This window comes from Cyprinus carpio, chromosome B5 (assembly GCF_018340385.1).
Source record: "Cyprinus carpio isolate SPL01 chromosome B5, ASM1834038v1, whole genome shotgun sequence".
Taxonomy (NCBI): domain Eukaryota; kingdom Metazoa; phylum Chordata; class Actinopteri; order Cypriniformes; family Cyprinidae; genus Cyprinus; species Cyprinus carpio.
The window spans coordinates 9033329-9060435 of record NC_056601.1 but is presented as its reverse complement, the minus strand read 5'-3'; the positions used below and the strand labels follow the sequence as shown (position 1 = coordinate 9060435).

The 27107-nt window shown below is 38.2% G+C and overlaps 3 protein-coding genes across 6 annotated transcripts; 1 reads left to right on the top strand and 2 right to left on the bottom strand.

Annotated features, from left to right (window-relative positions):
* Positions 1–365: 365 nt before the first annotated feature.
* On the top strand, positions 366–17709 carry pkn3 (protein kinase N3). Of its 3 annotated transcripts, none has more exons than XM_042724116.1 (22): positions 366–699; positions 2019–2295; positions 4893–5047; positions 7299–7428; positions 8105–8256; positions 9138–9354; positions 10328–10510; positions 10777–10886; positions 12354–12497; positions 12674–12749; positions 13438–13606; positions 13743–13815; positions 13915–13988; positions 14172–14241; positions 14329–14420; positions 14709–14885; positions 15051–15113; positions 15217–15293; positions 15393–15535; positions 16001–16108; positions 16190–16270; positions 16348–17709. In XM_042724116.1, exons 1-22 carry the CDS (start codon positions 679–681, stop codon positions 16546–16548), a joined length of 2793 nt encoding a protein of 930 aa, XP_042580050.1. In that variant the 5' UTR covers positions 366–678; the 3' UTR covers positions 16549–17709. The 3 variants fall into 3 exon arrangements, with proteins under 3 accessions (XP_042580050.1, XP_042580049.1, XP_042580051.1); XM_042724115.1 differs by having other exon boundaries at positions 13713–13815; XM_042724117.1 differs by lacking the exons at positions 366–699; positions 2019–2295; positions 4893–5047 and adding an exon at positions 5187–5944 and having other exon boundaries at positions 13713–13815.
* Positions 17710–17773: 64 nt separating this feature from the next.
* zdhhc12b (zinc finger DHHC-type palmitoyltransferase 12b) lies at positions 17774–21775 on the bottom strand. Its single transcript, XM_019074287.2, has 5 exons — positions 21329–21775; positions 20185–20324; positions 19969–20061; positions 19599–19765; positions 17774–19244 (listed from the first exon to the last, which is right to left on the bottom strand). The coding sequence occupies exons 1-5, from the start codon at positions 21423–21425 to the stop codon at positions 18929–18931; spliced, it is 813 nt and encodes a 270-aa protein (XP_018929832.2). The 5' UTR covers positions 21426–21775; the 3' UTR covers positions 17774–18928.
* A 154-nt stretch (positions 21776–21929) lies between these two features.
* Positions 21930–27054, bottom strand: uap1l1 (UDP-N-acetylglucosamine pyrophosphorylase 1, like 1). Of its 2 annotated transcripts, XR_006154845.1 has the most exons (10): positions 26091–27054; positions 25776–25980; positions 25189–25364; positions 24806–24978; positions 24498–24691; positions 23751–23891; positions 23495–23680; positions 23074–23140; positions 22509–22690; positions 21930–22392 (listed from the first exon to the last, which is right to left on the bottom strand). XR_006154845.1 is itself a non-coding variant. In XM_042724133.1 (9 exons), the coding sequence occupies exons 1-9, from the start codon at positions 26377–26379 to the stop codon at positions 22601–22603; spliced, it is 1521 nt and encodes a 506-aa protein (XP_042580067.1). In that variant the 5' UTR covers positions 26380–27054; the 3' UTR covers positions 21930–22600. The 2 variants fall into 2 exon arrangements, 1 of the variants encoding a protein (XP_042580067.1); XM_042724133.1 differs by having other exon boundaries at positions 21930–22690.
* Between the last annotated feature and the right edge of the window lie 53 nt (positions 27055–27107).

Genomic DNA, 27107 nt, shown 5'->3' with positions numbered 1-27107 from the left:
TTGAACGGTTTATACAATTTTTTTTCATTTTAAAAAGCATTAAAGCTTCAAAGTTTAATGAATAAAAATGACATAGACCATATAATGATTTTAATTTAGAAAATGATTAACTCAAAAAATCTTGTTTTGTAGAACAGCAGATTTTTGTTTCACTTTTATTCTATGCCTTTTCTGACTGTTGAAACTTTACAGCTTCCCTTGTGCATTTATTGTGTATATAATGGTAAATTCCTATCGATTATTTTTATTAATAGTAGTACTAATAGAACTGTGTACTATTGGTTTCTATGCCAAATGACATCATTGCAGCGCCTGTGACTGACAGTGCTGTCAGCCAATCGTTGAAAAGGGAGGCGGCGATGATTTTTCAAACCTCAGGAAATGGGAAAGGCAAAGCAACTTCCATAAAAAAAAAAACTACCGGTAATTCGAGAGCCGTCTAGCCTCCCAGCTGACAGTCTGCCACCTGTGTCTTCTTCCAGCACCCAACAGCACACAACTTTTTATTCCCTTTGAATGTCTTTTTGTCTGAGCTCTGGGATTCAGTTGGAAGTTTGGATATGGTTTCTAGTGTCTCTCAGTCAGGCGCCGTGTGAGCCAGAGCCGTAAGCTCGAGAGAAGATTCGGTTAACGTTAGTCCGAGCATCACAGTCTGTGTTTATCGGACATTATTTCACAATGTCGGGTGTAACGCTTCAGGTAAGAAATAAATAAGATATTTTTAACACAGCCTTACTGATATAGTAGGTAATGGAGTAATGGGAAACGCGGAAAAGTGCTGTTTGGAGATCAAATAAGTCATAAAATAAAGCAGTTAGATCGTTAACGTTCAAACGCTCATGTTTCACTACTGTGGGTGAGTCCTGTGTAACTTAGCTTAAACGTTTTTCATTCAGTTTGAAGCAAATCAATCACAAGACACCCACAAGCAGTTTTCTTTAATAATCACGAAACTATTCTTCAATAAAAATGTGAAATATAGAAAACAATTAGACAAATGCGTTGTTTTATCGCATTACACCTGCCTCCTTATGTTATGTTGTTTATATTCAGTTTTCGAGCTTTGTTCAAACAATTAAATGTCACTAAACGTTTTCAGGTTGAACGGGTTTGACAGGACTTCCTCTTCTGTCCCTCACCTGAGGCTTAGATGTAACTGAAGTTATGTGTGTGAAAAAACGATACTTTTAAGTCTTTTGTGATTTAAAGTAGTTGGAAGGGTCATGTTATGACAGTGGTTAATGATAGTCTATTTTCGAAACGGTCTGCCTGTTTTTCCTGCTTTGCTGCTGTTAGGTCCCGATGAATGTATTCGTCCAACACTAGTAGACAACTCTTTAAATACTGATAATATTAATCTGAATGATGGGTACTACATCATTTATGTATATGTAGACTGATTATATTGATTTTAGTTTCTTATCTTTTCTTAATGGTGTCATAAGAAGTCAGAATGTGTGAAACACTGCCCTCTATGTACCAAATTATGAATGGCTTGTTCGGAAAATAGCTTTAATAGGGGTTTACTTCCTTTCATTTAGCTTTTTCCAACGCCTGAAATGTGAAAATGTGCAAGTGTCTGCAAGTATTTAAAGCCTCATCTCTGAGATATGTACACATGCGTTTATGATGTAAGTTAAATGCTCCAGTTAATTGCTATGCACTTTCAGCTCATATGATATGTGACCCTATTTTCACCCTGCTCATTGCAAGTCCACTTTATAAGTATCAGTTGTCAGACTTAATAGTTTATCTGCTTAGTATAATGAAATTATCTTTTTACTTTAAGGAATAGCTTACCCGAAAATGGAAATTGTCATAATTTACTCACCCTCAAGTTGTTCCAAACCTGTTTGAATTTCTTTCGTTTAAAAAAAAAAAAAAATTCAACAGAAAAAATACATTTATTCTGGTTCCTTACCTTACTTGAACTGCAGATGTCAATGTTTTATCAAAAAGGCTGCTGTAAACGAGCAAAAACTTGAAGCATGTTTTTCGATGTCACTTGAACACAACAGAGCAGCTGTCTGCGGGGTCTGGCTGAAGGTGACCTCATGGACCCTGAGTTCCAGCAGCGTGTAGAGGATGCGATTGCCCTTCTCCGGCAGGAGATCCAGCGGGAACTGAAGATCAAAGAGGCGGCTGAGCGGCTGCGACGGGCGGTGACCAACCGCAAGAATGCTGCTGATGTGGACGGTCAGCTTAGAGCCTCCAGCCGAAAGCTGGAGCAGCTCCACTTGGAGCTCCAGGAGCTGAATGCACATGCTATGGCCACACAGAAAGATACTATTACAGGTGAGAGCAGGAGGGTGTGATCGTTTTTTGACATGATCTTATGAGTTTTGATAATTGATATTGATATAATATATCAATTTTGACAAATGATATTAAAGTTTAATTTCAATCTTTATTTTTATACTGACTGAAATCACTTCATTCAAGTTTCAATCCTATTTTCTTTATCTAATCTTGTTTTACATTTGGACTTGTACAGGACGTAAGTGTGTGTGTGTGTGTGTGTGTGTGTTTGTAAATATATACACTAATGTTTAAAAGTTTGTGGTTGGTACAGTACTTTCAATGTTTTTGAGCAATGTTCAAGTCTCGTATGCTCACCAAGGCTGCGTTTATTTCATATAGCCAAAACAAGTGTTGAGAAGTTGTGTTGCTTAATATGTTATGCTGCACAGAAACCGTGATTTTTTTTGTTTTTCAGGATTCTTTGATATAAAAAGTTTAAAAGAACAGCATTTATTTGAAATAAGTATTTTGTAAAATTATAAATGTATTTCAATTAATGTTTGATCTAATGTGTTCTTAGTTAACAAAAGTATTATTATTATTATTATTATTATTAGGGATGGGTTATGAGACAAATTTCACAATTCGATTCGATTCTCCTTCACAAGCTTTCGATTCGATTTTCGATTACCGATTCGATTCAATATCGATTATTTTGGATTATTATTATTTTTTAAATATACAAGTTTATTTTTCTGGCTGACTAACGAGTTTATGGTCACCGAATATGTTTGTTTCTAAGGTAAATGTGACGTTACGTGACATTGTTTACAAGACTTTATATTGACGTATTTGCGTGGCTGAAACACTGATTGAGCGATTACATGAGACAGGATACAGATTGTAAAGTTGTACTCTTTCTTTTAACTTCCCTTCGGATGTTTAGTCATGACTCATGTTTATTTTGTGCTGAAACTGGTATTAAAGGGGTCATATGAGGTTGATAAAAAGAACATTATTTTGTGTATTTGGTGTAATGCAATGTGTTCATGCGGTTTAAGGTTAAAAAAAACACATTATTTTCCATATATTGTTTCTCCTCTATGCCCCGCCTTTCTGAAACGCGTCGATTTTTACAAAGCTCATCGCTCTGAAAAAGCGAGGTGTGCTCTGATTGGCCAGCTATCCAGTGCGTTGTGATTGGCCGAACGCCTCAAGCGTGTGACAGAAATGTTGCACCCCTTAACATACTATGCTGTCTCCCAGGCAAGCAGCACGAGACTCAATCCAGCTGCTCTGCTCGTGCACATCCCATCATCGCTTTCTTTTAGCAGTTCAGTCAGTGTACTGTTAGGAGTAACTGAATAACTCAGGATATTGGTTTATTTCACCTCAGAGGGAGTGTAAAGCACGTTTATAAACCGAATAACTTAAGTAATTTGTGGATTAGTGCGTACTGGAGATGCGAACCGTTTCAAACGATTCAGTTCAGTTTGGTGAACTGGTTCGACCAGAAGTGCCAGACTGTCCTTGCAAAGTTTGAACTGCACAGCTTTATAGAAACAGCCATTGTGCCACAGATGCATTGCAAGCTACTGTTTCAGGAAACAGTCCTCATCCTCCATAAAATGCGCAGCACGCATCTGAATATTTGGGTTGGCCTTTTCTGGAACAGTTTTGAAATACAACTTAACCACTGATTTCTAGTCGTGTCCTCTTTTGGAAGGCCAAACAAAGTAGTTTCCCTTTCACAATAAAACACACAGCGACTCCACAACATGGCAGCTGTGGCAACAGAGAGAATAAAAGTTATGCCTTCTTTCTTTGTGTGAACATTTAGGTGCTGTTATGCAAATCTTCCCACATAGTGACGTAGAGATGTGGGGGCGTGCTAGAACGAGCCATTTTAGGGGGGTGAGGTTGACCCTTAACTTTTATAAAGAATATCTCTTTGGATTTGAGACTTTAGTCTTTGCAACTTCACAGATCTTCTTTATGCACCAAGAGAATGGAATAACAACTAAAAAAAAATAAAAAAACAAAAAAAAACATAACAAAAACTTAATGTGGAGGAGATGATTAGTTCACGTGCGCAACGCGCTGCCGTGTCTGTTGAACTGAGGTGCTACAGCGATCTGTCACTCCAGATTAAACAGTGCCAAAACGGCATTTATTGTTTGAATACTGCAATACAGTGGACATAAATTGAAACCTGAGACTTTGTTTCATATTAAAAGCACCAAAGCACAATGCTTATTGCGATTTATTGGATGGGAAGTGCCCTTCAATGTTCCGTCCATTAACTGAAAACAGGCTACACTAATCGATTTTTGGGATTTAAGAATCGATATCGTTCTGTAAAAAAGAGAATCGATTAATATGGAGATATCAATATTTTTTTACCCAGCCCTAATTATTATTATTATTATTATTATTATTATTATTATTATTATTATTATTATTTCAAAATTATAATTTTCAAAAACAAAAAAGTCTGACCCCAAACTTCTGAACAGTAGTGTAGACAGAGTTTCCTTAAACTGAGCCCTCTAGTCTGTAAACCCCTTTGAAGAAATTTCAGAAATATCAGAAAAGGCTAAAAGAACCGCTTCACATTTCTTTATAAATATTCTTTATAATTGTTTTCTCAGATGATGCCACCTCTCCAGATCCATGCCATTGGGAAGAGATCACATCACCCTTGGGCAGCCGTGTCCATACTTTGAAAAAACAACTTACCATGGAGCTCAAAGTGAAACAAGGAGCCGAGAACATCATTCAGACTTACGCCAACAGTTCTGTCAAGGTGAGGATAGCCCTTCCTTTTTTTTTTTCCTTGATGATTAATACATGATTAACTCATCCTCCACTACTCTGTGTGCATTTAAATCGATTTGGGTCGCTGCCAAAAGGCTATGAAATGTGATAACACGCACACAAAGGAGGTCCCTTCCATCCTTTATTAACCCCTTTAGAGCGATGATCCCATGACCTCTAGCTAGCCGTGAGTATATTTTAGCCTGTGTGTTTCTATCAAACTGGGTTGCGATAATGCTGCAGCATCTGCCTGAGAACAATGTGTGCTGGCAGCTCTGTGATTTATGTCTTTGCTGGATTTCAGACAGCTTGAGTACCGAGCCTTGATCTCACACACACACACACTCAGACACTAACAGATGTGCTCTACAACATCATCCCTTTGAGTCTGAAGAGGAAGTGCTTGCTGGTACTGATTCGGTTTCTCCTGTCTTGGGCCTGGAGACAGCAGCAGCCCATGTGACTTCGCTCCAACCAATACCGAAGCATTCAGGTTTGGGCCAGCCAGGCAGGGCACGGCAGCAGCAGCAGTTAGAGGTGGCTGACTCCTTTGGAAGGAGATCTGTAAACGGCGTGAGAGAGAAAGAGGCAAAAAGAACAAATGTGAAAAGGGGAGGGGAGTAGTGAGTGAGCAAGCGACTGGGACGCAAGGACAGTAGAACGATAAGAAGAAAGAATGAGGTGGCTTCTTGGATGCTGGTCTCTGTGTCTGCTGTACGACATAAACTGACATGAACAGTTTTGAGGACGGAGAGATAAATACAGAAGGGAACATCTGATGGGGGTCAAGGAGGAGCAAAGGGGTGTCATACAGCCATCTGAAAGTTCACAAAACATGACAGATGACCTCTTGAGCTGCATTGAGAGGGGGAGAGCACTATGGACGGTATAGTTTCCCTTTTCCTTTACTTCCTGAATAGGTCTTTTATGCAGGTTTCAGAAAAGGTCACGTTTCTTTTTGCAGCATTGTTTACATTGGGGCTTCACGGGACATTGCAATCATTTTAGAATGTTTTTTTTTTATTTATTTGTAAAATGTAGTTGCTGTGTTTCGGGATATATTGCTCTCTTGCGCTACTATGACTCTAACGTCACAGCTCATAAAGCTCTGGGGAGAAAATTGCACAGTCAGTGTTTGATGTTCGAGTTTGTTTTTGTGTGGTGTACACCTGACTGCTTCTCATAATGAGGAAGAGAGGAGTTTAATGAAGACTGCTGCACTTTTGACCTGTTGGTCAATGGGAAATTTCTAATCTTGGCTTAGCTTAGCTTAAAGCTGTAGTGTATGATTTTCTGGGCTAATAATATCATAAAATAAAAACTGCAAAAATGACCCTCTGATTTTTAAAACACTCTCCTTTTGTTTCTTTATCAGGCTGGTTGGGATGTTCGAATTAACAGAACAGTGTTTTGATAGCACCGGAGTGTTTACCTTTTTTGGGACATGAATGTCTTATACTGTAGTTGTCTCTGTATATTACAGGGTTTTCATGGTCATAGAAAACACATTCCTTTGAAATATCTTAGAATTTTAAAGGCTGGAAAAGTCATTGAAATTTCTTTAGTGAACATATTTTAAACTAAATATATTCTGCTTTAAAGTATTTAATTGGCTAGAAACATACAGATATATTTATCAGCTATACTGTGTTTGAAATATTAGTACATTAATGTTTTCAATAATATTGGTAAGTTAATAGTTTAAATTATTGGTTACATTTTATGTTAAGTTCCAGCTCTCACTATTAATTAAGTTGTTAAGTTGAGGAATTGGGAATGTAGATTTTGGACAATATGTAAATAATTGGTATGCTAATAAGCTACTAGTTAATAGTGAGAATTGGTCCCTATACTAAAGTGTGACCAAATTATTAATTCTGAGAATTAATACTTGATAGAAATGGGAAATTTGCCCCAGAAATCTTGATTATTATGATAAAAATTTGACTTTTTATTTTCATTTTTTATTTTTTAAATGCCTGGAAGAGTCATGGTGGAAAATCTTGAAATTTTACTGGTCAAAATATATTGGGAACATCATTAAACAGCACTTTAGAAAAAAATCTACTTTAGAAAAACGAAAATTCCACCAGTTTAAAATCTTTAATTTTTTCCCACTTTTCTTATTAGTCCCTGACTCTTTGTTCTTTCCTCTGAAAGTGTCTTCACAGCTTGTTCTAATGCAAATGCAAAATGTTCAATCTCAGTATCTCTCTATCGCTTCTGTTGTCACTCCCCAGGATCGGAAGATGTTGTCCACAGCCCAGCAGATGCTGCAGGATAGCAAGACGAAAATTGAGCTGCTCCGCATGCAGATTGTCAAAGTCACCCAGGCCAGAGAGGGAGAGCGGGAGACCACACAGCCAGAGGGTAAACAAACAACTAATTTTAATTAGTAAAGAAAAAATGTAGGAAATCATGACAATTACAGATTTTTTTTTAATAATAATGGATTTATTTGAAGAACATTGCCACTTATAGAAACTTTGACATTGCCCTTTAAACTTTCATACCAAATTCTCAAAATAATAATCAAAAAGGGCATAGGTTTCCAAGACAACTGAAAAGCTATTATCGTACATATTGTATGCTGACACTAATCTTTGCGGTATTAAACTAGACATCTAAGATTTGACATCATTAATGCAGCATCATCACCCAACTTATTAGAGAAGTTGCTTTGAAAGAATTAGATCTATTTATCTGAGGACATAACTATGTAATGTCAGTTTTAGTTCATATTTATTTGAAAGCTTTGTCATGCAGTAGTATTCACCAGATGCATTAGAAGTGGCATGACATGACACAATTCCCTGGTTCCCATTTCAATTGATTGTGTCTTCTTCAATGTAAGCATAGCAATATTGGGCTCTTGCAGTGTTGCTATTGTGACAGTCGATTCCAGTGTTGATTTAACTGTTGTATGAAACTGATCAAATTAGATTGCTTTAACAAGGTTTTTTTTGCTCTTTTACCAGGTAGCCGCCTGGTAAAAAGACAGATGGGATGGTGTTTTTGTTTTTGCTAAATGCGGGTTTTTTTGCAGGTCGCCCCTCTGAAACAATTAGTCCACTTGAGCTGCGGGTGGAAGAGCTCAGGCACCATCTGAAGATTGAGGCAGCTGTGGCAGAAGGTGCCAAAAATGTGGTCAAGCAGCTTGGTGTACGCAAAGTGCAGGACCGACGTGCTTTAGCCGAGGTAAGTGCATGTATTGGTCTTTGATGTAAAGGCTTTTCAGAAACAAACAGCCATGGATGACGCATTCTGAATGGATTGACTGTCTGGAAACGACAGACTGCTCTGCTGTGAAAGGAATGCTCCACCCAAAAATGAAAATTGTCATTTTCTCACCCTTGTGTGGTTCCAAACCTGTCTGACTTTTTCTTCTGTGGAACATAAATAGAAATTGTGAAGAAATTTGGGAACCAAACACCATTGGAGTCCATTGGCTTTCATTGTATGGACAAAAAAAGCAAGTACATGAAATAAATGAGATGTATTTGATAATGTCTTTGCATGTATATGAGTAACAATGTGACAAGCCTTGAAGTGGTTTTTGGAAGTGTTTTGATTTACTCCTGAGAATTGGGAGCATGTACATGCAGCGTTGCTCAGCCATGCTTGTTTGTCCTTGAAGCAGCACACTCAGCATATGCTTTGTCACTAAGACAGACAAGACAGAGTCCACTGTGAGTGATAAAGTGAGAAAATTGTGCTCTAATGCTGCTCAAAGATAACTTAGTGCTGAAATGACCTCTGTAATACTTTTTTTGATTTACACTTGGCATTTAAAAGACCAGAAGCAATGGGGGCCTCAGTATCTCTTGTAGATCATTTTGATTGTTTTAAACACATCAAGCATTTATTTTTTATTAAAATCCTTCTCTGACCAGACATGACATCAGCATGCCAATTTTAGAGTTTCACATTTTATATATAAGAAACATAATATTATATATTTACTATAATATATACTGTCAGTGGCTTTGTTTTACACTACTGTCATTCAGATATTTATGATTCAGATATGTATTTGCTGAGCCTCTTTTGTATTTTTTACCATGTTATTCTGTGTCCAGGCTCAGGCCCGTTTGCAGGAGTCCTCTCAGAAACTGGATCTATTACGTTTGTCTCTGGAGCAGCGGCTTGGAGAACTTCCACACGACCATCCCAAACGAGCTGCTATTAAGGAGGAGCTTACAGTGGGGTCCTCGCCTGTTGTTGGGTGGCAGAGAGATCGGCTACGCTCTTCATCATCAGCATCCTCTTCGCTTTTCAAACCAGCCAGCCTGACAGGTATTGACAGCTGAAAGTTGTCAGGAGGGTTACGGTGTTAAGATGTCAAGGTGTCAATTTTACTCCTGGTCACCTCAGTTAAATATAGTTCTGCAGCGACATGTTTGCTACATTATAAAGAGTGTGCGTCTCTCACTTTACACTGGTTGCTGTTCGATCGCATCACCAAAAATGTCATTGTTCGGTAAAATTATTTGCTATTTTCAACCAAATAATTTCTGTGTTTCCTCTAAATTGCAAATATTAATTTTAATGATACTGATTTCATTTGCTTGGTAACAGCTCAAATGTCTTAATATTCTAATTCACTGATTAAATGTAAGAATTTGACTCAAAGGATAATGCACACTTTTAGAAAAATGGCTCTATAAAGGTAAAATGACCATAAAAGGTAAAAATCAATTTAAACTTATTGGGAAAGATTAATTTCTATCAGTGTGAACTGACCACCACACAGAATATGAAGGATATCAAAAACTTCAGGAGTCAGCTGTCCACGGTAGTCCTTCAGATATATCGTCTAATTATCATTATCTATAAAATCCCAGAAAATATAGAGATTATTTTTTGTCAATATTGCACACCCCTACTTCAACCCCCGAAAATTCATCTATGCCATCACAGGAATAAATGACATTTTAAAATATATTACAATAGAAAACAGTTAATTGAATTTCAAAATATTACTACTGTGTTTTAATCAAATAAATGCATCCTTGGGGAGCATTGTTGTCTTGTGTTGTTGAAGTTTACTCGTCACTTTGCTCAGTCTGATATGAAACTCGTAATGTTTTTATTCACATTTTTATTCATATTTGTACTGGTGATTAGTATCATTATGCAGAGTGCGAGTATAGAGGAAATTAAAGTTGAATCTAATCTGCTTTAAGTTTGTAATATCTCAATTGGTTTTGTTAATCTGTTGCTGGGCTGTTGTATTGTGTATAACTTGAGTGTGTGTGTGTGTTTTCAGGGCGACTGGATGTCAGGCTGATGGGTTGTCAGGACCTGCTGGAGTCAGTTCCAGGCCGCTGTCGGGTAAGCAACATGTCCTCCGCCCCTGGAAGTCCCTCTGAGTCCAAATCACTGAAGATGAGAACCGGCCTCTCCACCCGCAGCACAAATGGCAAGACCACCAAGACTGATGAGCTCTCATGTGAGTTTCTCAGGCAAAGCAAAGTGAAATATAAGGGATTTCACAATAGTCTTCGGACCGTGACAGAAGAAAACCTGTATCTGTATTTTTCTACCATATCCAAATAAAGGAATCTAAAATCGATAAAAGAAATAGACTTGATTGACTTTAATCAAAGATTTTTTGTTACTTGATCCTTAGAAATCAAACAGCTTAATTCTTATGTGAAGGTAATTATTTAAAAAATGCTTCTTTAATCTTTTTTCTTTTAATGTGTTTTCTCTCAGTGGAAATCAGCGCTGTTTTGAAGGTGGATAACAAGATAGTTGGTCGCACACATTGGCGGTCGCTGAGTAAGGAAGCCTGGAATCAGAGTTTTAGCATCGAACTCGAGCGGGTCAGTGCCAACAAATTCTACTGCATACTTCATAGACATATCATAAATAACATATCTAGTTTTGAATTCAGATCAGGAGCTCACTCTGAATGCACACCATAATCTCAGACTCCTTGCTGGGTGCTTTTACAGCATGCCATTTATAACTGTCAATTATCTCAGGCAACACTTGCTACATCTGTTTTATGGAAAGTGCCTGTGAAGGCCATTGGCTAAAGGCTTTTGCTCACCTTCATTAATTAACATCGCTTTACTCCCAGAGTGCAATCAGCCGCCTCCAGAGTAATCCAAACTAATCCCTCAACATTACTGTAATCTTTTGCGCACCCCTTGGACAGACACTCAGCCTGAATACTGGCCAAGTCAGCCCACAGCTCTCTCCGGAGAATTCAGCTGCACCGGTGGAGAATTTAATTATTTCTTGTTTACTGAAGCAATTTTTCTCTCAAAGGCTGTGCATCACATTTGTTTGATAAATGGGGAAGCATTTAGCTGTATCTTTCTTGGAGGTTTTGATTGTCTTTGACACCAAGTTATGTTTTCTGACTTCTAAGTGTGCACATGATGTATCTCAAGAAATGTGCCAAGAAATTGTTTTAACAGAAAGTCTTTCCGTAATAATCAGTTATGCACATCATACCTCAGGAATCCAGGATTCTGATTCATGATCTGGAATATAATCATTATAGAAGTGTTATTATACACAGTGATAATTATAACAGCTTCAGCTGCTTTGTTTAATAGTACAATCCTTAAAAGGCACGTTTCAGTTTTAATCAAATTATAATTATCATTTTAGTAATTTACTATATTTTTACTGTACACTACTAGATACATTACATTTACTGTATTGTTTAAAAGTTTGGGGTCTGCAAGATTTTTTTTTCTTTCAATTATTACTTTTATTTTTCGACCATGTATTAAAATGCTCAAAAGTGACATTTATTATGTTACAGATTTATAGAAAATATCTCTTTCACAAATAATTGCAGTTCTCTTATTTATCAAGAAGCTTGAACAAATGTATCTCAATTTCAACAAAAATATTACGCAGCATAGCTCTTTTCAACACTGATAAAAAGAAATGTTACTAAAGCACTAAATCAGCATATTAAAAAGATTTCTGAAGGATCATGCAAAACTGAAGACTGAAGTAATGATGCTGAAAACTCAGCTTTGCCATCACAGGATTGGGGTAAATTACTATTTTAAGTTATATTAAACTAATATAATATATCTTGTTTACATGATTATCATTATTTTTTTTATTGTAATAATATTTCAAAATAAAATAAATGCAGCCTTGGTGATCATAAAAAAATAATAAATAAAAAAAATAATTACCAGCCCCAGACTTTTCAAAAGACGATATAAGGACCATTATGAGGTGTGCAAGAGCTAGAACTATAGTTAATATCTGAGAGTGTATGTTTTTTCTGCTCCTCACATGACCTTTGACCCCTGTAGTCTCGGGAGCTGGAGATTGCAGTGTACTGGCGAGACTGGAGGTCCCTGTGTGCCGTGAAGTTCCTGCGTTTAGAAGATTTTCTGGACAACCAGCGGCATGGGATGTGTCTTTATCTAGAGCCACAGGGCACACTGTTCACAGAGGTGAGAGAACCTCTCGTTACCTTCATCCTAGTGCCACATCATGTTACAGCACAGATGCAGAGTGAGGTTACAGTTTACAACTGCTATGCATTTCATTCATTTAGGATGTTCTGCAGAGGTTGATGCTTTAATACACATAATGCATATAGTGAGCTACTCATTGTGTGGTTTGCTAGGTGAGATTCAACAATCCTGTCATTGAGCGACATCCTAAACTACAACGACAGAAACGGATTTTCCCAAAAGAAAAAGGTGTGCTTGACTTCACATTTTCTCTATTATCCCTATAGAGGGTCTGTTACTCATAAGTGATTGCCATAATCTCTCTCATATTTTCTTGCTTGTTTTCAAAACTCAAGTGTGACATCCTGTGCTGTCAAGTTCAGTGTTTACAAAAGTTGTTTCAGACTAAAGGCCGGGACACACCAAGCCACCTCAAAGGTGTTGTTGCTTCATGTCTGCAGCATCAGACCAAAAAGCTGCACTCGAACACACCGCACAGACTACAATCCTGCGTTAGAGGAATTAACTGTATATATCAGCAGCTATCAATAGTATATATTCATCATTCAAAAGGAGATACCGAAACAAAGATATACGAGATAAAACCAGATATACGAAGCATAAACTAAGCAGCGCTTGCTTACCATTTTGAATATCAGTAACTTTGATAACTTTAAACATTTTAAGCGGCTCATGTTGTTATGAAAACATTCGCTTATTAGAATGATTGGGAAAGATCATGTAACATTTAAACAGCCTTCCATCGCACCGATGGCCCCGACGCCGATTCGCAAACTGCCACCGACGTGAGCCCGACGAGAGCCGAGGCCACACCAAACAAACTAGCCCGACCATCGCTCGCCGTTGGCCAACAGCTGACCGTCAGTTTGGTGTGTCCCGGCCTTAATGCATCGTATTATTTGCTTGTTTCTCTCAGGGAAAAATTTTCTGCGGGCAGCACAGATGAATATGAACTTTGCCACTTGGGGGCGTTTAATGATGAGCGTGCTGCCCCCCTGCAACAGCACCGTCAACGCCTTGAGCCCTCCTCTGCCCGGCTCTGAGCCCATGTCCCCTTCAACTGTGTCCACGCCTCCTTCCTCTGGGTGAGACATACGCAGGTGTCCCTGGGGTCTGGTTGAGGAAAATATATCCATTAAATCTGTATAAAAAAAAGTGATTCTCTTTCTGCGTTGTGGCTGTTTATCACAGAGACTCAGCAGTTGTTAAACTGAATTTCAGTGAGGAGCGTCCTGCCGAGCCCCTGCGCCTCCACTTGGCACAGAACCCCACGACTGATGCATCACTTTCTGGGGTACGTCTTGTAGACAAACACTTGCTTTTTAATTTGTAGTTCTGTATTGCTCTGGTCAAGTTCGAGTTGTAATTATTTGTTTTGGGACACATTTCCCAGACTTTTGCCAGAGTGGATTCCTCTGAGGATAACCAAGTTCTCAAAGGCAGGGCTGTGTCCCAGCCTACACCTCAGTAAGTCAATATGGTATTTATTAGTGCTATTATTATTATTATTATCATTGCTCAAATCTAAATCCTTGGGTCTTAAATTTCACCTGTAATATGTCATATGCACATCTTATGATAGTAAAATGAATCTGGGATTCTCTTCCCTGTAAATGTCTCACTGTGTGGTGTATATATTCTGTTTCACAGGAGGAAAGAGGGGATGCAGATGGAGGACTTTAATTGCATTTCTGTTTTAGGAAGAGGGCACTTTGGAAAGGTAAAACTGCAGTTGTCCTTCCGTATTGTAATCGGATAACTCTGGATGGTGCCGTTGGCTCAATGTCATTGTTTACTCTCATTAAAGGTCCTGCTGGCTGAATTCAGGAGGACTGGGAAACTATATGCCATCAAAGCCCTGAAGAAAGGGGATGTTGTGACCCGGGATGAAGTGGACAGGTGATGTTCTGTATATCTGTATCAGAAATGTCTTCTTGTGCACCATGAATGGGTTTGGATCATTTGTTGTCTGTTATAGCACTAACATAGTCTAAATGGGTCTGTATGAAAAAAATACATACAGTAGCTGCAGTTTATATTTTTAGCAAGGGACTGCTTGTAAGGGTATTGTAATGTTTGTGGGTCCTTGGAATTGAGAAATTGTAGTTCCTTGGAACTGACAATAGTGAACACTTCCAACTGTATTTGGCTTGTATAATATTGTGAATTCATTTGATTCTCTTATAGTTTAATGTGTGAAAAGAGAATTTTTGAGACCATCAATGTGTCCCGTCATCCTTTCTTGGTGAACCTGTATGGGTGCTTCCAGACACCTGACCATGTGTGCTTTGTGATGGAATATTCACCTGGAGGAGACCTGATGACCCACATCCACAACAACGTCTTCTCTGAACGCCAGACTAGGTACACACACACACACACACACACACACACACACAGGCTGTTTAATTACAGAGCATTTACATAAGTGCTACACTTGTTCACATGTTCTCAGACGCACACGCTGAATATTTTTAGCATTGACACTTTCCTCTGGCTGTGACTGTAAACCAAGGGTTTTTCTGGCAGGTTTTATTCTGCATGTGTATTACTAGGCCTGGAGTTTCTGCACCAAAACCGGATTGTATATAGGTAACTACACTATTATTTCTAACATTACTTAACTGTTACTGAATTTCCTATTACATTCGTGTATGAAAAAATAATGTACGATTTCTCTTTTTCCTCTTTGTAGGGACCTAAAGCTGGACAATCTGTTAATGGATTCAGATGGCTTTGTGAGAATTGCAGATTTTGGACTTTGCAAAGAAGGTACATTCTCAAAATACCATGCATCTCATAGATAAATTTTTGTTCACTTCAAACAACAATATTTGAGCAGAGAATCAACCAAGTCTTGCCACTAATCAGGTATGGGACATGGCGATCGTACGTCAACCTTTTGTGGCACCCCAGAGTTCCTGGCCCCGGAGGTTTTGACAGACAGCACTTATACCCGTGCAGTGGACTGGTGGGGTTTGGGTGTGCTCATCTATGAGATGCTAGTGGGAGAGGTCAGTTCTGGTCAATACAGCTTTACTAAATTGTTGCCATATACTGTAATAATGTTTATGCATATTTAAGATATATATATATATTTTTTTTTGAAAGAATTCAGCAAGGATGAATTAAATTGAAAGTAATGACATTTCTAATGTTACAAAAGATTTGAATTTCAAATAAATGCTGTTTTTAATAGAAGAATCCTGAAAAAGATAAGAAATGCATCTTGCATCCAAATCAGCATATTAATGAATTCTAAAGGAAGTAATGACTGCTGAAAATTCAGCTTTGCCATCACAGGAAAAAATTACATTTTAAAATAGAAATCAATTAATATAAATTGTAATAAAATTTCACAATGTTATATTTTACTCTATTTCTGGTCAAATAAATGCAGTCTTGGTGACTTCTTTTAAAAACATTAAGAAATCTTATCGTTTGAACAGTAGTGTAATGTATTCTCTTGTGGCTTCCAGTCTCCATTCCCCGGTGATGATGAGGAGGAGGTGTTTGACAGCATAGTGAACGATGAAGTGCGCTACCCCAGGTTTCTGTCCCCCGAGTCAGTCTCTATCATACAAAAGGTAACAACTTATCCCTCTTGGAGAAAAACAAATTGAAATCCAGTTGACACTCAGTCTCTGACTCCGTCTCTTTAATGGCAGTTGTTGCAGAAGAACCCTGAAAAACGACTGGGAGCAGGAGAGCAAGACGCCAATGAAGTGAAGAAACACAGGTTCTTCCAGGTGACAGTCACTAACTGAAGAATTTTTGACTACCTTGGTTTAAATTCTCTTTTTAAACACCCCATTCCTCTCTGCAGGGCATAGACTGGGAAGCCCTGTTGGCCAAAAGAGTCAAACCTCCTTTCCTTCCGTCAGTTAAAGCCCCAGCAGACGTAAGTAACTTTGACGAGGAGTTCACACGCCTGAAGCCTGTCCTGACCCCTCCGCAGACCCCGTTCTTCCTCACCGCCGAGCAGCAGGAGTTCTTTGCAGACTTTGACTTCTCGGCTCTGCACTGACTTCCACTCGATTACCCTCGGAAGGGGTTGTGACATATCAAATCTCTGCTTTCTTTTCTCTCTGTCTTCTTCATCCAATTATTCTCTCTCGTCCTCCCTTGAGTTATAAAGGTGGAATCGAGTGAAGCTGGCCTTGTATCACCCTTTAAGAGCTGCTGTACGCTTTTCGTGAAACTGGCTGCAAATGTGTGCTTCAGCTCCAAAGACAGTCCTGATGGACTTTAAAACCATACAATCATCCCTGACCAGAACTGTGAGTAAGCTTAGATCTGCTCAGCTTTTAACTGCCCATCCCTGATATTCAACAATCATTTATTAATGTACATTAGTTTTTGGGTTGGGTTATACTGTTAAAAAAAGAGATGTCTTCCTGTTACACTAAATTACGATGCCAAAATATACTTGCACTGTTGCTGAACAGATAAAGATGGTCAGATTGAGATGGAAGGATGAAATACTATGCCGTTTTTAAGGATTTCTGATGCAGTGCAGATCTGTCTTAAGCTCCTTAAGTTCCAGACTTTAACTATCAGAGTGTGTTCTCAGTGTTAGATCATGCGAATTCCTCCATTCTTAGTCTATGTGATGCATGTTCATGTTAAACCCTCACATTTTGATCTCTGGTTGTCCCTAATCTGGATTTGATTTAGGATTGGTGCCCCAGATAAGTGTTGCTTGTTGATTTTGGACCAGTTCTCAACTTTCCAAACCGAGCTCTTTACTTCACTTGCAGAGGTCTTGTGACTTTCGGTTGCTCTGTCCTGCCTTTCTCTTTATAGTCCTCCGCTGGACAAATCGAAGACTGCTGAATTAGAACGAGCATAATCTACTTGACGTATTAGCATGATACGGTTAGCACTTTAACCCACTAAGCTAAAATTTAAACAGTTCCAACTGTTTTTGCTCTCTGCGTCATCTAACAGAAGTTCATTACGTTGTTTGTTATTTACGGTGTTTGTATTTTACTTTTGACTACATTAGGCTACCGTTGTATCATTGTAAATGTGGTTTAATACAAAGTTACACTGTGAACAAAATAACACTAAAATATTTAAATGAAACTTGCCAATTCTATGAGCCCCATGAAGGATAATTAAATATCTATGTAAATGTAACTGAACCGGGTGAATGTATTTTCCGAAATAAAATACAATGTGACCATGTTGTTCAGTTTATTGAATACTGATGTTTAAAAATATTACATTGAGAAAAAAAAATTGCATAACTTTGATCAAAAACGGCACAAATCATTCAGGAAATCTCAGCATTAATATTGACCCTTTAAAAACACTCAAGTGCAAAAGTTAAGGAAGCAATTTAAAGAAACTGAAATAAAGTAAAAGCAAAAACAATTATTGCTTTTATGACTATATTATTCTGAGAATATTCTAACTTTGTTAAAGTCACGCAGTGTGGACTTCATTGTACTGCATTGTACAAAATGAACAGATCTAACAGTCAAAGGAGTGTCACATGCACTTACATCTTTCTTTAAGATGCTGATGTATCATAGGAAAGGCCCTGTTTATATAAAAATATAAAGTTTTGCTTAAAAAAAATGTCTGTAATGTTGAACATTACAATACTGATTTGTTTGTATTCTAAATTCAGTCTTTTTATGTTAATTTCTCTCGTTTAATGTATTGATTATGTTATGCTGAGATAAATCGGTACATTTAACAAAGCCACATAACAAGCATATTGAAGTTTCACCACTGATTTATAAAGTGCTATAGGAAATTATTTGTATTATAAACATTAATTTTTTGTTACCCTGTCTGAAATGGATCTTAAAAGGGGATGTCAATTTTCTTGAAAAATGTATATACAACTGACTGTATTTCACAAGTTCAATAATTGCACAAAATCATTTCTGCTGCTGCTATAAAATAAGCTGACAGACTGTCTAGTTTAATTACTTTTGTCCATCAGATTTTTAGTACCATGAAAGAGAGATTATCTGAGCAGAGCCCAAAAAAAAATAGTTAGCATATAGAATTTTAATATCTCTATGTATTGCATAAATGGGAAAGCACAATTCACAGCTGAAACGCTATAGTGATTTTGTGCTTTTTGTTCTGCGTTTGCTATTAAAATGTGCAAAATCAGCACAGACGAACTGTCAAAGTTCTACGTGGGCAAAATATTCACAAAACACCTTTATAAAAATGCTCATTCCAACCTATTTGATAACACTTGATCAAACATCATTGCAACTACAAAGTTCATGCATTTAAGAATCGCTTTCAAAATGGAATGGGTCATTCACAAGGAAAAAGTAGATAAGATGTTCTGCAGATGCAGTTTGGAGCGATTTCCACCAAAACATCAATTTCCATCAAAGGGGTTATTTGTCACAGCAGTCCTGACTCCAAGGGAATTAAATAGGATCGTTGCCTTGCTTGAAATACACGTGCTCCCAAACCACTGGTTCCCAAACGCAAAAGAAGCCCCAGAGATTACGCAGGGTTCCGCGGTCAAAGGGGTTTTCGTCCACACCGCAGTGCTTGAGGTAAGAGATTCTGTGTCGAGACATGAACTCCCATGTGGTGGTATTCAGCGACACCAGGTACAGCTGAGAGCCCAAGAGGAGAAGCACGGTCAGGGACAGGACAGCCACCACCGCCGCTGCTCCCAGGAGCACACCGTTGGTCCTCAACCACAGCTGCCAGGTGGGAGCGTGACTGAAGCCAGACCTGTACGAGATTTGTGGGATGTTCTTCAGTCCAGATTAAAGATGTTTGTTTCTGGACACTTTAAAGGGTTAGTTCACTCACAAATGAAAATGCTGTCATTAATTAATAAATAAAATATCTTAATTTGTGTTGCGAAGATGAACAATGGTCTTACGGGTTTAGAACGACATGAGGGTGAGTAATTAATGACAGCATTTTTTCATTTTTGGGTGAACTTTTCCTTTAATCTTAATGAGATGGTTTGGGGTCACCTTTTAGAGTTAAAAAAGCATGGAAACTAATACATGTAGGAGGACTATTATGTCCATTGGCACTGCTGGACATCCCAAGTCATGATACATAAGTTCTACTCACCAGGCCATGTACAGTCCCCACAGTAAGACAACAAGCTGGACAGCCAGATAAAGCACAAACCAGCGGTGGTTTCTCTCCCCGACGCAGTTCTCTATCCAGGGGCAGTGGTGATCATAGCGCCGCACACAATGCTGACACGTCTGGCAGTGTTTGGATCTCATGGGTTGCTACGTCAAAGCATGGATTTATTTTTAGAAGGGATTCATTATTAGAAACAAACTAAGCTGTCTTGCCTTTGCATAAATATAGGCTATTGTAAACTAAAATGAAAACGAAAATTTACTGTAGATTTCATTTTAGTTGCAGCATTAAAATGAAATGATTGGTCATATTTCTGCATACGGTCCATCTTTAATAAGTGACAACGCACCTGTACCAAACAGTGTCCACAGCGCCGGAGCCGTATGGACTTGGTTGTCTGTGGAATCATATCCTGTGTTTCTTCTGCGATACCAAGTGTGAACTGAAATACAGTCAAATGATACATGTATCGGCGTTAAACATGCAAACTGCAGGGGGTTTGTGATGTACATACATACAGGGGTTTGGCTGACAAAAACACTTGGGAATCCATGTATGAACTGACCTGCAAGTCACAGTCATCAGACAGGACAAAACCAGGATCCATGAGCGAAACTGCAAAGTACAGCAACACAGACACCAGGACCAGCAGCACAAAGAGAACTGGCAGTGTGAGCTCCCCCGTCTCCTCCTGTTTGCGGAGGTCTGCGTGGAAGCACAATAGTGTAGTAGAGTGGAATACAGTGGCGCAGAAATTAGAGTATACTAGAGAGGAACAGAGCATAGAAGAACATAAAAGTAACACAATATATTACAGTAAAAAAATAAAACAGTGGAGTGGAATAGTGCAGAACTGTGGATGCCCAATAAAGGCTGGAATAGATTACATGACGTCTAAACAGATTTTAAAACATTAGGCATCAAATTTGTAAACCGTAAGAGGGGAAAAAAATAGGCATCATACACTAAAAAACTTAGGATCACACACTGAGACATTCCAGTGACAAACTCACACAGAAACGCTGCTAGGGAGACAAATGTGTTCTAAATTCGTGTGTTCTACAATGTTTGATATCCTCAGAATGGATTTAATTTATATATTCAACTCCAATTTACCAAAACCAGCAGACTGGCTTTGACTACTGGCATCTAACTCCAACTTGATCAGACTGTAAATTGTTGCAAAAATCTGGGCAAAAGTCATATACAGTAGTGCATTCCAGCCTTAAGTAAGAGATAAGTATGCAATAAAAATATTTTGTCATATTTTTGATTTTATCTTATAATTACAACTTAATATATCAACGTCAACATAGTACATCATAATTTTAATTTAGCCATAATTAAGATTTTTGGTTAACTTTTAATCTCATAATTTTGACTCATAAATTTTACTTTTTATTTCATAACTGATTTTAGCATTTTATCATTTAAATTCTATCATAAGTTCTACTTTTTATGTCATTTTGACTGTCATTACTTTTTATCTGATAATTTCAGCAGAGTGAAAGTGTGCAGTAGAACAGAAAAACATATAGCAGAGAATAGAATGTAACAGAGTAGAGTAGAATAGTTATAGCTCATCTATGCAGATACAGGTGTGAAGCAGCGTTATGTTCATCATACAGCTACTGTAGCCACACAATAACAGGTCTGCGGGTGAGAGAGATATACTCACAGTAGAATCAGCCTCTCTCAGGAGCACTTACCGGTGTCGTGGAGGAAGAGAATCAACGTTATAACCCATGTCAAGATGACATGAGCGGTCCTCACCAGGAATCCCGATCCGAACACATTTTTGAACATCCTAGCATGCTTCTATATACGCCTAAGCATGCATCTGCTGTGTACTCGTAATGAAATGCATCTTATTCTCATACTCACAGACCTCTATAGACAGCTAGCTGTGTTAGCCAGAGCATAAGAAACCCAGTTAACGTTACATTCCAGCTGTCAAGTGAGCTCCTACGCGTCGCACGCTGAATTCCAGAACAAGAACCATTTTAACCACAATATTTCACTTTTTCTGCTGCGCGTCTAATACAGCAGACTATAGCATCGTAACGCAATCGAAGCGCAGTATTTCATTTAGATACTGTGTTTCTCTCGCTCTAATAAGCTTGTTGATGCCGTTCCGTTGCTTAGAGGTGAAACTGCCACTGGTGGATGTCACGTTTCCTATTGGTCAGCTGTGGTCATGTGACGTTTCGGCTTCAAACTGGGATGCAGAGGCGAAGGAAAAGAAAACACAATATCTGACCTGTAAGTGGGTATATGATTTTATTGCTATTGTAAAGTAAATTAAAAATGCTATGCAATACGCTGCGATACAAACTAATACAAATATCACATTGTATTTTTTTCAATCATACAACCATTTTTAGAAAGATTTTACACTGTTCTAACCTTTTGAAGAATTATATATAATTATATAACAATAATTGGGGTCAGCAAGATTTTTTTTTTAATGAAATGAATAGTTTTATTCAGTACGGATGCATTAAACTGATGAAGTGACATTTATGATTACAGCTCATAATTAAGTAAAATAAGGTTATTTCCAATGAATGCTGTCTATTTGAAATTTCTATTCATCAAAAAATCTAATCATTATAAAAAAGACAACCGTTTTTAACATTAATAACAATAAGAAATGTTTTTTGTGCCCCAAATTTCTGAAGAATCATGTGACACTGAAGACTGGAGCAAAGGCTGCTGAAAAGTCAGTTTTCCGTTACAGGAATAAGTTACATTTTAAAATTATATTCAAATAGAAACAGTTATTTTAAGGTATCATTTTACAATATTACAGTTTTTCTCTTTATTTTCGATAAATGCAGCCTTGGTGAGTATTGGTGAGTAAAAAATCTTACCAACCCCAAATTTTTCTTTATTCATTTTTGAAATTTTTGTAAACATCCCTTTCAGTTCCTTTAATATTTGCCTGGCCCTGGACATGATGGAATCCACAGCTGGAAACACTATGTAGTTTTCACAAGATTCTCTGCTTCATTCTCATCAAGTAGAAAAGGGGACTTCAAGTTCTTCTGTTTCAGCAGCTTTTCCAGACCCTGTAAAACACAGCGGTTAAAATATGACCACGTGTCATGGAGGGAAAATAAAAAAAGGAGATAAAGAGATGGAGTGTCACAGCTGTCTCTTGATCTCTCTCCTGAGAACAGGAACACTGCTCTGACATCATTCGCTCTGTTTCACATCATGCTCCATATGGTCACACTTGCTTGCTATTCTTTTTTTCCCCTCTGGCCCTCTTGCCTCTTTTTGTACTAACTGTAATATTCTGTAATCAAAGAACTATTTGCGAGACTCCAATATTTAACTTTTGTGATAAATATGCTAACCTAAAATCCTAAAACCAGACTGTTCATCAGTATTAGCAACTCCAGTTTAAAGCGGAGCTTTAATAATTGCATACAAGTAGTCACATTTTTACCTCGCCAAAGTATGACACAAGTGGAGAGATTTCACAGATTGCTGGGGGGTCTTCATTCTGTGACATACTGCAAAAGAAAGAGTAGACCAAGTTATTATAAACCACACACCATCTCAGAAAGTGCCTCAAAATTGTTAATTTTCTGCATGGATGAGTAAATTCCTTTTAGGCACATTCCTTTCAGGTCATGCCAGTCAAAAGGTATTGCATTCATCACAAGAATGGAAATTTCTAGACCATATTCTGCTCTACATCTGGTGTAGTATAACTATAATACTTGAGGAATATAGCATTTACTGTACATCAAGTCGTTAAGACGACACTTTTAACCAAAACAATCTCTGGTAAGACAGATACTTATTTACTTGATATGACTTAATATTTTTCTACTGATTTAATAAAGGGTATTTTATGTTACCACCTATGTTTTGGGGGGATGGGTTTATCCTGCTCATCCAGGAAGTTTCCACCAGCTGCCAGAGCCCAGCGGTAATGTTGTGCTAACAAGGAACGGCGTGCTGTAGTCGGTGTGTCCAATGGCGCCCCATCAGCATTTTTTAGGGGTGAGAATTCCTCCTCTCTCAACACCTCAAAGGCGACAAATTTCCTGCAAAAAACAGATGATGGTGAGGAAGATGGCGATACCCCAATTAGCCAACGGTAGCTGTAAAACATACTTTGAGAACTGAAAGACGTCAAAGACAAATTTCTCCATTTTGATGCCATTGGGCTTGGTTGGTTTCACCAGGTTCCCTTCTCCATCCACAAACGGCACTTTCTTGATTGCCACATGCTGCTTCAGCTGACTCTCAAACTTTCTGCAGGGAAAATGCATTGAAATAGGAATTAGTTTGTACAACAGGTTTTGTTTTCAGATTAGCATGAGTCAATATGTTGCTAATTCTTTAACAAATGCATTCATAAATCCTCTCCCACTGCCTCATGGGATAGTAAAGTGTCCACTGGATATGCACTTGATGTGGGTACCTGTTTTTTGAATACTATGAATTTACATACTACTCTTTTGAAATACTGTCTTCCACATACTATATAGTAGAGAAGTATTCAATTGGGACGCATTGCAAGTCTTAATTGGGGTCCTACTGGGCTCCTATTCCTTGTTATTATAATGCCATCTTCACTAAGATGTTACTAGTTTGTTTATTGCTTTATTAATAAAGCAATAAATAATAATTTAGTGTTCCTGTAGCTCAAGTGGTAGAGCATTGCGTTAACAAGCGCAACGTTGGGGGTTCGATTCCCCGGGAACTCATGATAGGTAAAAATTGATAGCCTGAATGCACTGTAAGTCGCTTTGGATAAAAGCCTGTATGGCCACCCAACTTTATGGACAATGAAAAGTTGACTTAAGAGAAACAAAAGAAAGTTGGATTGTATGTTAAAACTGTATGTCAACCACATACTCAGCCACGTCCTTTAAGAAGTCTCGGGTAAAGAAGTGGTTGCAGATGTTCCCAGCTCTGAACAGGAGCTCTCCTCCTGGGCCTCGCAGCTCTGCGGTCTCTGGTCGGATCTCACTGTACTCAATCACCTGATACAGACCGTCCACACTACACACCACTCCAACAGGCTCTGCAGGATAAGCCTTATCCACCACCTGAGCAGAATAAAGGTGAACACAGCTAATTAAAGCAATAAACAATAATAAATTAATACTGGTAAACACTGATGGATGGGATCTAATTTAGGCCTACAAACAGTATATTTTTACCTTGGCACCACAGTCTGCTCCTTTGTTTACACAAAAGCCAATAAAGACTGGGTCTGCCATCTTCACCAAGATGTTGTCGACACAGTACACGTGAAGATACTCCACACCCCTTCTCTCCATGTCCTCTAAAATCTTGTTGTCCACTAAAGCACGATAGAGGCCACCATTTCCATCTGAAGTGAACATAGAAATGAGATGCAAACATTAATTGGTTTTAGTGGCTGTAGTAAAAAAAGACATTAATAATTATCTGTCTGTTGTCTTATAGCTGATGAAAATATGAAAATATAAATTTAATAATTTATGAACTACCTCTTACAAATAACTAATAAAAGCAGAGTAAAATTTGTTTTCCTTCTGAAGCCAAACAAATTCTCTCTGACCTGGTGCCATGGCTATTTTGTTCTTCTTCTCCAGGATGATCTTTCCATCAAAGCCTACAGCTGGTATCATTCTCTGCTCAAACATGACTACGTTGGATGGACAAAGACCAAAATATTCATTGTCTTTGAAGAACTTCTCTGTGGGCTCCAGAGTGAACTCACTAGTCATTATGTACCTGTTCAAATATCATCAAACGTTAATTCAATGTTCTTCTGTCACTTGGAGGTTGTTTATGAATGAATTCATAAATATTTCTTCAACTACAAGCACTTTTATGTCCCACACCCATACTTTTAAACTGCAAAACAAATATGAAAATGATTAATAGAAACATGAATTATTAACATGAACTATGACCTATATATACTGTATATATACACATACATTTATTTATTTAATTCTATTTCCACCACAGAATGCTACACAGCGTCTTTTGAAATGTGGTGGAAATAACATTTTTGCTGGTCTATAAAAGTGAGTAGAAAACAAACAAACAAAAAAAAAAAAAAACAGGACCAAAAGTGTTTCTACAGTAGTTCTAGTTCTCAGAAAGACCCTCATTTGAATTGCAAATAAAGAGCCGTACCATGGTATTGTGCACCTAGTACCATGCTTCACATTGGCCAGCTCTTGCACCTTCTGGATACGCTCAGCCTGGATCTGGTACAGGGTTTTCCCACTTGGAAGCCCAACACTATACATGCCCTTGGGATATGGCACTCCAAGCCGAGTACCCTGTCCACCGGCTAACAGTAAAACAGCCACTTTGTCCTGTGAAATCTGCAGGAACCCTGAAGACAGGAGTCTTTTATGTACTCTTCAATTTAGGCAATGTGACTTTTAACCATACTGTAAAAATTACTATTTTTGTTGTATATTATTTTGAACCTTGGAGTTGTACCTTCATCACCCCATATCTGAAGCTTTTCTTTCTCACTTTTACGCACACTTCCGATGAACTCTGGAGGAACGGGCTTCATCCGCGCGTCTAGCCGACCATCAGCACTCGAGTGTCGGCTTGCAGCCTCTGCAGCTGCTCGGCAGTGCTCAAGTAACTCCTCGGGCTGGAGCTTAGATATCTCCTCCAGAAGCGCATTGCTTTCTTCCGCGGAAAGTTCAGCCCAAAATTGTAAAACATGGCTCTGTCCTGCAGTTTCTAACCTCGCTTTAGCTTCCTCGAGTGATAACATCTTTCCCTACTAGAAAATTAATATATTAACGATCTGACAACAAACCTTGAGTCGAGTCGACTCCTCTCTCTTTTGAGGAGTTCGGATCCTGTTTTCACTGCTTGCAACTCGTGATCAGTGTGTGGTTGGTACGATAAACATATCACTGGAGTTGCATATAATTGGCAAAATAAACTACTGTCATGGCACATTTAGTTTGCGGGAATCATTTGGGAACTCCCCTTAGGCACATATGGCGGACTGTGTCTCAAAGCCTTAGTAAAGTGCTTAACTAGACAGTATTTTTGCTCCTCACTACTAGCTCGAATCAGTTTAAATAGAAAAGTCAGTCAGCGGCGAGCTGACTCGGAACGTCCCGAATGCTGTCTAGGTAGGCAGCTCAGCAGGTTTCCAAACACAGCCAGTATTTACTCTAGGTCTGCGGATGAATGACTTCCTCAGAAAGCTAACCGCAGTCATGTGATTAGTCTGCTGAGTCTCTGTCCTTCTCCCTTTACTGAGACTGAGTAATCACTTGACATCATGGATCAATTCAGTGTAAAGCATAATCATTTTTGAGGCATTAAATATTACTGATAGCGCATTATAGTAATTAGGGGTAAAATAACATTGAATTAATTCAAGATTTAAAAACAGATTTAGAATTATTCGAAATGACAGTTTTATTCGATAAACTGAACACGGTATGAGTCAGAGATTCGATTCAACTTTTCAAAATGAAATTAGAG

Coding starts and splice junctions, on each gene's coding strand:
- pkn3 (XM_042724115.1), top strand. CDS start 679: ATGTCGGGTGTAACGCTTCAG. Junction 8,257..9,137: donor ACCGACGTGCTTTAGCCGAG/GTAAGTGCATGT, acceptor TTCTGTGTCCAG/GCTCAGGCCCGTTTGCAGGA. Junction 14,886..15,050: donor TTCTCTGAACGCCAGACTAG/GTACACACACAC, acceptor TTTTTCTGGCAG/GTTTTATTCTGCATGTGTAT.
- uap1l1 (XM_042724133.1), bottom strand. CDS start 26,379: ATGTTATCACTCGAGGAAGCTAAAGCGAGGTTAGAAACTGCAGGACAG. Junction 25,981..26,090: donor TCAGATATGGGGTGATGAAG/GTACAACTCCAA, acceptor TCCTGTCTTCAG/GGTTCCTGCAGATTTCACAG. Junction 22,691..23,073: donor TTGTGTCATACTTTGGCGAG/GTAAAAATGTGA, acceptor TGTGTTTTACAG/GGTCTGGAAAAGCTGCTGAA.
- zdhhc12b (XM_019074287.2), bottom strand. CDS start 21,425: ATGTTCAAAAATGTGTTCGGATCGGGATTCCTGGTGAGGACCGCTCAT. Junction 20,325..21,328: donor TCTCTTCCTCCACGACACCG/GTAAGTGCTCCT, acceptor GCTTCCACGCAG/ACCTCCGCAAACAGGAGGAG. Junction 20,062..20,184: donor CTGATGACTGTGACTTGCAG/GTCAGTTCATAC, acceptor ACTGTATTTCAG/TTCACACTTGGTATCGCAGA.